Source organism: Phocoena sinus, chromosome 3 (assembly GCF_008692025.1).
Source record: "Phocoena sinus isolate mPhoSin1 chromosome 3, mPhoSin1.pri, whole genome shotgun sequence".
NCBI lineage: Eukaryota > Metazoa > Chordata > Mammalia > Artiodactyla > Phocoenidae > Phocoena > Phocoena sinus.
In genome coordinates, this window is record NC_045765.1 from 47,975,164 (window position 1) to 47,987,847 (window position 12,684).

At 43.8% G+C, this 12,684-nt stretch overlaps 1 protein-coding gene across 2 annotated transcripts in view; it reads left to right on the plus strand.

Moving 5' to 3' along the window:
• JAKMIP2 (janus kinase and microtubule interacting protein 2) overlaps nucleotides 1-12,684 on the plus strand; it is a 170,921-nt gene that overhangs the window by 102,483 nt on the left and 55,754 nt on the right. For both annotated transcript variants that reach the window (XM_032627088.1, XM_032627089.1), the window contains exon 2: nucleotides 3,415-3,690. In XM_032627088.1, coding sequence (XP_032482979.1) covers nucleotides 3,562-3,690 — 129 coding nt within the window. In that variant the 5' untranslated portion in view covers nucleotides 3,415-3,561. The remainder of the gene's footprint in view (nucleotides 1-3,414; nucleotides 3,691-12,684) is intronic.

Here is a 12,684-nt window from a genome sequence, read left to right on the forward strand (position 1 = left end):
CTTGTTATTTACAATGGGACAGAAGAATGTAATGTTTAAAAGTAGGACGTGATTCCATCAAAGTCTCCGTGTGACAGAGCTGCCACCTCCTTTTTCATCCCCATGGCCATGGCCCCATTCAGGACTGCGTTATTTCTCGCCTGGACCATTGAAGCAGACTCACTAATTTCCTGCCTCCAGTCTCTCCCTCCTTAGTAACTCATCCTCCATCACACTGCTGGAACTACCTTTCTAAAACGCAAATATGAGGCAGGCTAGCCCAGGGTACACACCTTGGGTCTCAGTTTCAAACTGCCTGGATTTGAATCTGGGCCTCACCAGCTTTCCACTCAGTCCTCTTAGGCAAGTTACTTAATCTTTCTGTGAATCATTTTATTTCCCCCCCTATGTTTAGTGAGCATTAGATGAGAGCAGTATTTTAATTGCTAAATCCAATGACAGGCTCATGGCAATCAGTCACTGTAAGCTTTTATTATTATTACACTTATATGCAAAGACTGCTATGTTTCTCCATTTCTCCATAATGAAATCTAATCATTATGAATTAAATTTAATCATCGATTATTCAGGAGCCTGTGAAATCTAACCCCAGTCTCTCTTCTCCCAGTTCACAACCTTCTCTACATACATCAGTTGTGTGGCTCCATGTTTTTCTCAAGTTCCTTCCTCTGCCATTTGAGTATCTCCAGTTAGAAAAGCCCATTCTTCATTCAAGATGACGATATGGCCAGGAAGTGACTGGGAAGCTTTTCCCAAACTGTCCTTTCCTCTGTGTTGTGACAGCACCATAGGGGTTTGAGAGAAGTTGACCGAAGTGAGACATATTTTATAGGTAAAACAAACCAGACTTCCTAGTGGACCGGATAAGGGAAATAAGGGATAAAAAAAAAAAAAAAAAGGATGATTTCTAAGCTTAGATCTGGAATAACTGGGCATGCGCTGGTGCCGTTTATTGATATGGGAAAACTTGGGGAGGATAAGGTTTTTTGAGGAGCTAGTTAAAAAGACCTCTGTATCAGTTAGGTTAGGTTTGAGATACCAATTGGATGTCCAAGTGGATTTGGTAAGGAAGCAGTTGAATACATGAGTCTGGGGTTTGGGGAATGGTCAGGGCTATGGATATAGCACTGAGAGTCATAACCCTATAGGTGGGGCCACTAGAGATAACCTGGACGAAGCGCTGGGGACCAGCAACATCTAGAGAGCAACTAGAGGAAGAGAAACCTGTTAACTGTATACGTGTGAGTTTACTCACCCAGAACCTGCTTGGAGTTAAGTACTGTCTTACTTATCTTTGTGCCTAGTGGTGTTTGTCATACAAATTTTCAATAAATGCTTGTTGAATTCATTTCAATTCTAAAAGCAAAGAATGGTAACCACTTAGAATTCTCCCAGCCATACACTTTAATGATTTCGCAACATTCGCAAAACAAGCATGAAGGACAACTCCAGCATCTAGCCGAGGGTGGAATATGGTGGACAGGTCCGTGATGGCTGGAGACAGGTGGATCCAACTTCCTAACCTTAGCCTATCCCCTTTCCCTAGGGACACTCTCCAAAGGGCATGGCCCCAGTGCTCATGGGTAGATGGCAGAAAGTCCAGGATCCCAGCATGGTCCTCAAGGCTGAATACCAGGGGTCTTGGTAGCAGCAGCTGCTAGAACATATGGGTCATCAGCAGGAATTCCCCTTAGTTCTGGACTGAAGCACCTAGATGTACACAATACTCAATTTTCTGAAAGGTTGCATGGGAAACTCTCTACTATCTTCTTTATCTAGTCATGGTTTTTTTGCATTGACTCTTAATAGTTTAGTATTCATATTTTCCTTACCTCCTTGTTCCTATGACACATTTAAGAATTTGTAAATCAAGATACATCTCTCTTTTTTCTCTCCTCTTTCTACTGTTCTGACTAGGCCTTCATCATCCTTCACCTTGGCAAGTTTAATAGCCTTCTATCTGGTCTCCCTGCCTTCATTCTCTCCCCACTCTGCCACCAGAATAACCACGCCAAAGTACTGCTATATCAGGGCATCTACCTGCCAAGAGCTCCTACAGCTTCCTTGTTACTTACTGAAAAATAAATAAATAAAAGATTCCATAATTCTAAGGATGGCATACCAGGTCTCCCAGAATCTATCATTTCCAGGCAACCTTTCCAGCATTAATGCCCACCAACCATATCCTGGGTTGTAACTAATCAGGCCCCCGTTTCCCCCAAAATAGTTACTGTGCTTTCTCTTTGCTGTATCTTGGCACCTGCTGTTTCCTTCACCCAAGGTTCACCTGTTTCTCCACCTGTTACAATCCTACCCGCTCCTCAAGTTCCAGGCAATGCCACTGTCTTCAGGGAGCCCTCCTTACTCCTTACTTCTCTCTTGAGAAGGAAAGGTTCTTGTCTATATTTTTGAAACAACTAGTGTTTATTTTTTTAAGGCGTTATCAGATAGATGATGGTGATGATGATGAAGATAGATAGATAGACAGATAGATAGATAGGTAGATAGGGATAAAGGTTTGTTGTTTTTGCCTTGGAAAGCTAACAATTTCAATTTCAACATACTGTACTTAGCACAACATATACAAGCCTATTGACTAAATAAGTGAGTGACCCAATTAACTCAGCATAATTAACCCCCACTTCTCCCAGTTTATCCACTGTATAATTCTAGATCTTTATATATCAGATTTTCTTAAAGTTGGGTCTCTCTGTAGGGCGACCATAGGTCATCATATAGGTGACTTCCTTTCACAAATACTAATTAAGTGCCTGGTATGTCCCAGGTCTTGTGATGGATCCTGAGAAGCAAGTTGTAAATACAAACAACACATTCCTACTCTTACAAAGCTTACAGATTATGGAGGTGACCGCACTTGAATAACAAGGGCGTGTATTAACCTGGGGGTAAGGTGGGAGGCTTCGAGGAGGAACTGATATGCCAGCTGAGACCTGATGGAGTCATAAAGGTTAGTCAGACTAACCTGTCTGTGTGGCAGCCTGTGAGGATGAGGATACGGGGAGGACCATGTGAGCAGGCTGGGCAGAGGATGGAGAAAAATGAAAAGTTCTTATGCGAAGAGAGGAAGAATCAGAAAAAGACATTCCTTATGGCCAGGGTATAAGTGAGTGATGTGGAGGAGGTGAGACTAGGAGAATGGGCAGGTTCAGGCATAAAGAGCACTCTGAGATGTGAAAGATATACTCATAGATGTATTCAGAGGTCTTTGAAGGGTTTTAAGCAGGGCGTTGACGTGACCAAACAAGCCCTTTAGAAAGCCGGCCCTAAATTGATGCACCAAGTTGACAGGAGCCCTCGGGAGGAGGCGCGTGCAGGCGGCTCAGGCTGAGTGCCTGACGGGCACGTGGCCCAGGTCTTGGTCACAGCGGTAACTGCTGTCTCTGCCTCTCCCAGGGCTTCTAGGACAGCGGCTGAAGAGACCTTCCCGAGGGGCAGCACGCAGTAGCTGCTGAGCCATCGCACCCGGGAGAAGCAGCAGTAACATGGCAGCCCCTGCTTGAGAGGAATTAAACACCAACAGACTCCATTCAGAGAGGAACAATGTCCAAGAAAGGGCGAAATAAGGGCGAGAAGCCCGAGGCGCTCATTGTCGCCCTTCAAGCTGCCAACGAAGACCTCAGGACCAAGCTCACAGACATCCAGATAGAGCTGCATCAAGAGAAGTCCAAGGTGAGTGGGGCTCCCCGAGGCTGCAGCCTGGGAGGCTCTGGCCCGGCTCTGCCCGCTGGCCTGCCTCAGTGGGCCTCTGTCTGCTGGTTGCCAGAGAGGGCAACAACCCCTGGACAGAGGGAGATTCCCTGTGTGTGGCAGGAGGGAGTTGAGCACAGGATACACAGAACATGAGAAAAACCTGCCCGTGGGGCTGAGCTCTGCCTCCCCACGGGGCCAGATGTAAAAACGGAGACCACACCTGCCCCCACCAACACCTCTGGACACTTCGTAGGCATACGGCCTTGGGTAGGTTCCACCCTTGCCCTCTGTAGTCATTTCCCCTGTGGCATTTCTCAGTTGTGTCCCTGGTGTCACTCCACTGCTCAGAACCCTGCAAAGGCTTCCTGCCTCTCAGTCATAGGACTTTCCCCACCACTGCAGGACTCTCCCTCCAGCTGTCTCCCAGACCCATCTCCCACTGCTGTCCCCCAGATCACTCTGCTTCAGCCTCTTTGCTGGACCAGGAGACATATGCTCATCACATTTGGGCCTTTGCCCTTGTTCTTCCCCAGTCAGCGGCACGCTCCTTCCTCACCAACTTCAGGTGTCAGCCCTAGTACAAGCATCTGACCACAGTGTCCAAAACAGAGCACTTCTGGGCCCACATGCTCACTAAGGCCTGCCTCTTCTTGATTCATCTCAGAGCAATTTCTATGTTTATGTATTCACTTGTTTAGTGCTTCTGTCTCCCCAGTCAAGTGAAATCTCTATGACAACAGAGTCTCATCTTACCTCTCTATTCCTAGAGCCTAAATAAATGTCCAGAACTGAAAAGCTCAACATATATTTGTTAAATGAGTAGACGAATGACATGACCAAGAGGTGATTTCTTCGCTATACCTTAGCTTTTTCATCAGTCACACACTGTTATCCTGTAGAGCTGGGATGAGGTTTAAGTTAGACAAGTACAAAAAGGAGTCATGAGGAGTACATGAGAAAATTCATGTCAGATGCTCAGAGAGCTGCCTGGCACATAGCAAACTCTGAAAAAAAAATGCATGGTAATATCCCTTCTAAAATGCTGTATGCTTGAGTCAGTTGCTAACTAGACTTAAGAAAGTCTCTTTACTTCTCTGAATCTCATCCGTTAAATGAGTATGCTAACACTTATTTTACTAGAGTGGTATGGATATCAAACAGGGTCACGGACAGGAAAGCATTTTGAAATATGTGACAGGCATAAGACATTTTTGCAAACTAGAGATAGAGACAGCCATGTCAGCATAAAGTTGCCTTAAAGAGGTAGCGCTTTGTGTAGTAAGGAAACGTTCTTGATCAAGCTATAGATCACAAACCAACAGATATCCTTATTCCTTTTAATCTACCTCTTCTTCCTTGACGTTGCTATTACATTTTAATTAGTTATTTTCACCCAAATCTATTTCTCCTGGTTTGAGCAATAATAAAGCTTGGATTGGCCAAAGCTCCTGGCCTCCTGTCTCAGCTAAGCCTTGACCTTGGATAACCAGACACCAATGTAAAGTTTGTGATGTACTAAAATGAAAACAAACAAACAAAACCCAAAAACTTTTGTGTAAGAGTCAGAAAACCAGAATATTGTCTATCTCTCCTTGGGGACAAATTTCAGTGTTTCAGTATCTCGATCTGTAATTCAGTGACTGAATCTGTTTCTCCATATCTGTGTCCCTCAAGCATCACTGGGCATTAGAATAACCTGAGGGAACTTATTAAAAATTGAGATCCCTGGGCCCACAACCCAAGGATTGTGGGTTAAGGTTCAGGACCGCAATTCCAGCAAACAGTCCAGACAGCCCCCATGGAGGTGGCTCTCTGCCTTCATGTTGACAAACACTCCACTCCACGATTCCTTCCAGGTTGACAACCTATAAACATTTCATTGGTTTTAACTTTCCCTGGGGCAACATAACATTTCAAGGGAGGCAGGCTCCTTTTTTTTTTTGCGGTACGTGGGCCTCTCACTGTTGTGGCCTCTCCCGTTGTGGAGCACAGGCTCCGGACGCGCAGGCTCAGCGGCCATGGCCCACAGGCAGGCCCAGCCGCTCTGCGGCATGTGGGATCCTCCCGGACCGGGGCACAAACCCGTGTCCCCTGCATCGGCAGGCGGACTCTCAACCACTGCGCCACCAGGGAAGCCCGGCAGAGTCCTTTAATTGTAGTAACAACAGAATGACAAACTACCTTCACGGGAAGAAACCTATCCGTCTAAAGACTGGCAACCATAACCTGCCACTGATTTACAGAGAGCAAACTCATGAGATTTTAAAGAGGCAGAGGCCCGACAGACCCCACCCTGCCATTTTCCACACATTCAAGCCTTTTTTTTTTTTTTCATTCAAGCCTTTTAAAAGGAGTAACTCTTGACCTTGGACAGAGCTGTTTATCCTGCCTGTTTATCCAGGGCCTGGCCCTGGTGTCTAAGCCAGCAGGTCAGGGGTAATCTCCCTTTCCTCTGACAAGAGACGAGAAGCCAGACCCTGGAATAAAAGCACTGCCCTATTGTCCCCTCTGCTGCCCCCTCCCCAGTCTCCCTCTCCGCGGCAGTTAATTACAATCCCAGCACAGGGGCCACAGCAAAGCCTCACTGCCTGTCAGCAGCATTCCCCAAAGAGCAAAGGGAATTTAGAGGGCAAACAAGTCATAAAGCAGTTTTATTAAAATAAATACGATTGTGTTTCCAAAGGCCCAAGCTTTTAAGAGAGAGAATATGAACAATGCCAACATGTGAATTCACACTCTCAGTTTGGCTCCAAGGCTATGATGATAAAATGACAGTTTAGCCACTGGGGAATGGACTAGTTAAAGAGCAGAAACCTTTGGAGCAATGGGGCATTACTCATTTTTCCAGAAAGACAAATCATCCCATTGACATTTGCAGAACACATTGTAGTAGAGCAGAGTCACAAATGCTAGACTTTTTTGAATGTTTACTCTCTGTCACACACCGTAAGAACTGCATTTCCTCCTGACATAATCCCAGCTCTTTCCCTTAGCGCCTGAGTGACCCTGAGCAGGTTATGAAATCCCTCTGCATCTTCCTTCCCTCATCTGTCATATAGGATAATAGTCATGTTTACTTCCTAAGTATGTGTGTGTTATTTTTTGAGGAGTTAGTGTCAAACATGTTGTTTTATAATTCAGTCATCTCACTTCATCCTCGCTACCATTCTCTGAGGTGGGCATTGTTGTGATCCACATTTTACAGATGAGGAAACCGAGGCTTGGTGAGGTAAAGCAATTCACCCAGAGTCACATGCTAGTCGGTGACAGAGCTGAGTCTCCAACTCCCCTTCTCTCTCCTCCCAAGCCAATGCTCCTTTTTTAAAATATGTTTTTTCCCCAGTTTTATTGAGATATAATTGACATATCACATTGTATTTGTTTTAGGTATACAACATAATGATTTGATATATGTATAACTTGTGAAATGATTACACAATAAATCTAGTCAGTATCGGTCACCTCACATAGTTACAAAGTTTTGTTTTCTTGTGCTCAGAACCTCTAAGATATACTCTCCTGGCAACCTTCAAATATTATTAACAGGATTGTTAACTATCATCGCCATGCTGTACATTACGTCCTCAGAACTTACTTATTGTATAACTGGAAGTTTGTACTTTTTGACCCCCCTCGCCCATTTCTCCCATCTCCTACATCCTGCCTCTGGCCACAACTGCCAGTCCGTTCCCTGTATCTATGAGCTCTAATTAATTTTTTTTTAGATTCCACACAGTATCTGTCTTTCTCTGTCTGACTTATTTCACTTGGCATAATGTTGCAAATGACAGAATTTCCTTCCTTTTTAATGGCTGAATAATATTGTGTGTGTGTGTGTGTGTGTGTGTGTGTGTGTGTGTGTGTGATATCACATTTTCTTTATCCATTTTACGTCAGTGGACTCTTAGGTTGTTTCCATGTCTTGCAAAGCCTATGCTTAAAATGTGTGAAGGTCTGGAAGATACTGAAAAGTTCAGGCAGAGGAAGAGAGGATGCAAGAACTTTTCTTTACACTATTGTGCAAAATTTCAAATGGAGAAACAAAGTGGGAGAGGGAGTGGAAACATACGCCTATCCTTCTCCCACAGATGCCTGCATTTCCACTGCAGGGAAATGAAACAAAAATACTAGATACAGTCAACTTCTGGTGAGTAGAAATTATCTAAAAGATTCGCCAATCGCTGATAGGAATAACCATGCAGATAGGTAGGTCATTTTGACTGGACTCCAGGCATAAGGACCAAGAGGATATAACTGTGAAGAACCTGTGGTGGATAGGAAAGAAGACAAGGCGGGGTCTTTTTCTTTAGTTAATTAATTTATTTATTATTTTCTTATTTTTTTGGCTGCGTTGGGTCTTCATTGCTCTGCACAGGCTTTCTCTAGTTGCGGCGAGCGGGGGCTACTCTTTGTTGCGGTGCACAGGGTTCTCATTGCAGTGGCTTCTCTTGTTGGGGAGCATGGGCTCTAGGCACATGGGCTTCAGTAGTTGTGGCTCGTGGGCTCTAGAACGCAGGCTCAGTAGTTGTGGCGCACGGGCTTAGTTGCTCCGCGGCATGTGGGATCTTCGCAGACCAGGGCTCAAACCCGTGTCCCCTGCATTGGCAGGCGGATTCTTAACCACCTGCACCACCAGGGAAGCCCAGGGTGAGGTCTTTATGCTGGATGATCTTGTCATTTCTGGGCCTGCACTTGTGCATCTATAAAACAAGCAGATTGTAGACAACATAAAAGAGCTAAGGTCCTTGCAAAACGGTCGGGATTAGTTAGGAAAGGAAACTGCTTTAGCTCTTCGGGACCCTTCCCTGACCACCGGGTTAGATGACACTGTTCCCCTAGTTCCATGTACTCTATCACATCTCCCTGTAATACTTCAATCACAGGGCTCTGTACTGTCTGAAGTTATGTTATTCGTTTATTTGCTTGTTTATTGCCTACTGCCCCCACCCCAATGAAATACATGCTTCTATGGGTAAGAGACCATGTCTGCTTAAAGGATCCCCTAAGTAAGGTATCCCCAGAGCTTGCAGTGCTGCCAGGCATGTAGGAGACATGTCCTACTTGTTGAATGAATTTCCATGGTTCTTTTTAAAACATTCCCAACAACCCCAAGGGATAAGTACATTATAGTATTTATTTAGGTGGGCAACCCCAAGCCTGGGTGGAGGAAGTATTTCCACCCAGGTCTGTTTTTCTTAGAGCAGCACTGAGCCATTAAGCCATGGTGTTTCCCTGTCTGTCTGCTCCGTGGACACCATGATCCGCTGATCAGGGTGTTGTAAGCACACCAGGGATTGCTGTGAGATGTGAAATCCACCCACCTGATTCCCCAGGGTTTGGTCTTCTCCCTCAGAAGCAGCCTGCAGCTAGGGTGAACTCCACAGGCACAGAGGGGATGAAGCAGGAGCAGAGGACAGGGCTCCAAGGGTAGGGGCAGGGGGGCAACAGGCCTGGGATGCAGGCTCTGGGAGGAGTCGGCTCCAGACAGCAGTTGCCACCTTGGACAGCCCTTCAGACTACAAAGCAGTCCTCACAGAGAGCCTGGGACAAAGGCAGCATGCAATACTATTCTGACTTCACTGAGAAAGAAAATGAGTTCTAACCATGTAACTCATTTGCTCCCAGTGACACAACTAGTAGAGCAGCCAAAATGGGAATTCCCATCTTCTCCAAGGCGGTGATCAAGGTAATGCTGTCTTATTCCACCGCACTCTGTGGCCTCCAGGGCACTCTCAGAAAACCAGCCAACCTTCTCTATCCTCAGGCTAGTACTCTAGAGCTTCCAGGTTCAGGGACCACACTGGGCATCCAGTATTTCTTGCTTTCTGCAAATTTAGTTTTATTTTCAGGAAGCCTAAGTAGCTAAAAGCAAAAAATGGAAAGAGAGAAGCTTTTATTACTTCCCCAGGCTGTATAAAAAATCTCCCTTACGGGAGAGATGTGGCGGCAGCCTTTCCCTCTTCACATCTCCTGTTGGAGAGTTACTCAGTGCCCGTGAAAATCCCTGCCTGCCTACCATGAGTTTAGATCCCCAGCAACATCCGATGCAGATAATCCAAGCTGAACCTTTTGCTAACTTGTCTTGTCTTGATAACCTCTCAATCCTCCTTATCTTCGACAGGCTGTCCAATGTTTAATCCTAGATTTCTAAGGTCACATTAAAGCTCAAACACCACCCTCTTTATCTTGGCAGAACTTACAGTGGCATTTTTCAAAGGCCAGAACAGAATGAAGACAGAAGAAAAAATTATAATGTGAGGCCTGGGAGGGCTAGTCATGAATTTTCTTCCTTCTGTCATAGTGGAAGCTTTCCCCAGCCGGATTAAATTTTCCTAATGATCTTTATTTATTTTACTTTATTCTTTGGCAGACATCTCTGGGGTAAAAGGGATATGGGAAGTGTACCATTCAAAGCTCTGTTCAGTGCTCACCCCCTGGCCCTGTCCCACCCCACCCCCCAGTCCTTCTTCGTACACATAATCCAGGTGTCTTCCCAGTTAAGATTAGATGCCACCAGGGGGCTTCCCTGGTGGCGCAGTGGTTGAGAGCCTGCCTGCCGATGCAGGGGACACGGGTTCGTGCCCCGGTCTGGGAAGATCCCACATGCCGCGGAGCGGCTGAGCCTGCGCGTCCGGAGCCTGTGCTCTGCAACAGTGAGAGGCCCGCGTACCGCAAAAAAAAAAAAAAAAAAGAGGTTGTAGATGCCACCAGGGAACTCAAGACATCTTGAGGAAAATGTTATCTTTGAACATCTCTTTCTATTAGGAAAATAGTTGCTATGGTCTTGATAATGTAATAATAGTAACATTTGTCTTACTACCATAATATGGGTATTTAGATTTATGTTGTTGTTGGTATTAGTATGTCATTGCATGATATAATGTTAATATATGCTATGATGTTCATCAAAATTAATATCTAGTATCTACCATGTATTAATAATTATTAACCTCCCATGTGTTCCAGCCTTTCCAAAGGACTTTTGCTACATTATGGAAGTCAGTCCTCGCAACAATCATATGAGAAGGTTATCACCAATTCTAGTTTACACATGAGACTGAGGCTGAGTCAGGGGCCCCAGCTTGCCCAAGGTTTCAGAGCAAACTAGGAGACCTGGGATCTGACCTGACCTGGCTCCTGGCCCACACTGGACTCTGATCAGCCTTCTTTATGTTGTGCTTATGTAGAGCCTGTTCCCCACTTGTCTCATCAGAAATTCAGGTGCAACAAATACTACCTACATCATAGAGCTGCCTAGGAGGTTAGATGTACTGATAGGTGTAAAGCCTTTAAAAAATTGCCTAACTCATACATAGTAAGTTAAACCCTCAATAAATGCTTACTATTTATGTGATCGAGCTGAAAATTTTCTCCATAAAACATTTCCACTAACAAAATTGATTCTCTCTCCAATTAATAAATAATTTTTTTCATTTCAAAGTATTATCATCTTCACATTTTTTCACTGTTACTCAGGGGTAGTTCTTCATCTTTTCGTATACATGATTTACATTAAGATATTAAGATCTATTTCCTTAGTGGTGCAATCTAAGCTGCAAATAATTTTCAGAAAGTGATTTTACTACAAAATTTCTATTGGTTCTTTTTTCCTCCCAGATGTCAGTCACATTCTTTGTATCTCCTTCACAGTGAAACTCTTCTCCCAAGCCTAAAAAAATCATACCTAGAAATCCTGCCAAAAATGACAGTTTCCATGACAACCAAAATAAGCAGACATAAAAAATGCCAAATATAATTCAATACCTTTGAATTTTCTTTGAGTTCTGTGGATTCCTTTTATGTGATAGACAAAAAGGCCAGTGTTAGTTTTGTCTTCATGCTGGAATATATTTCCCATATACCTGTATTTTCACTTTTTTTTTCTTTTTCATTCATTTCCTCTCCAGTCTACACACAAAAGATTAGTGTTTATAAATAAATTTGAGAGAAATTACAGAATCACAAAGTGGTACAATCTAATGCACCTGCAGAGAATTTGACAAATAATTTTAGATCAAGAGTATCTCCTCTTATATCCAATAATAATATCATTACCTTACATTTTATAGTACTTTACAGTTCAAGCTACTTTCCCATTCACTATCTAATTTAATCCTAAAAATAATTCTTTTACAGATATTTTTAAAATTGTAATCAAAGATCCTCAGAATAAAGCAACCTTCTTAGAGACAGCAGATGATGAAATCAAAATACAAACCCAGAATTCATTACCCTTTATCCATTTTTACTGTAACGTTTTATTGTTTTAGGAAGAGTTGCTAAAATTCCCTTAGTAACTTGTTACCTATCAGCTCTTAATGGTCCAAATGCCTAAGGAACATAAATACGTCCTGCTGAAATTGAAGATGATCCCGTTTCCTATCACTCAAGCTAAAGTTAACTTCCCCAAGGTCCTAGATGGAAGGTAAATTGCAGAGTTTCTAAATCAGTGAAAAATAATGCCCCTCATGTCAAAAAGTGCATTATCTAAAAGAAGAATCAGCAAACATTTTCTGTGAAGGGCAAAACAGTAAATATTTTAGGCTTTGTGGGCCAGACAGTCTGTGTGAAACTACTCAACTTCATTGTAGCGTGAAAGCAGCCATAGGCAATATGGAAATGGATGGGCCTGGTTGTGTTCCAATAAAACTTTATTAACAAAGACTGGGGGTGGGGCAGGAAAGATTTGGCCTATGAGCTGTTGTTTGCCCACTCATGGTCTAGAAGATACTTCTTCAGTTCATTGTAGAAAAATGGAAAGTTAGATTTAGGTTTTCATCACTGAAGAACTGAGAGAAACATCAAACAGCGGACAGGCAAACATTATATGTTAGGGTTTCTTTTGTTTTATACAGGGAAGGGATGGATGAGGGCTGCTCTGGGTAACAGTGCAAGCCTATGTTCGTTCTCTAAAACGTTGACAGGATATATTATTCCTGCCTCTGGTTACGAGGCTAGCCAGGGAAACATATT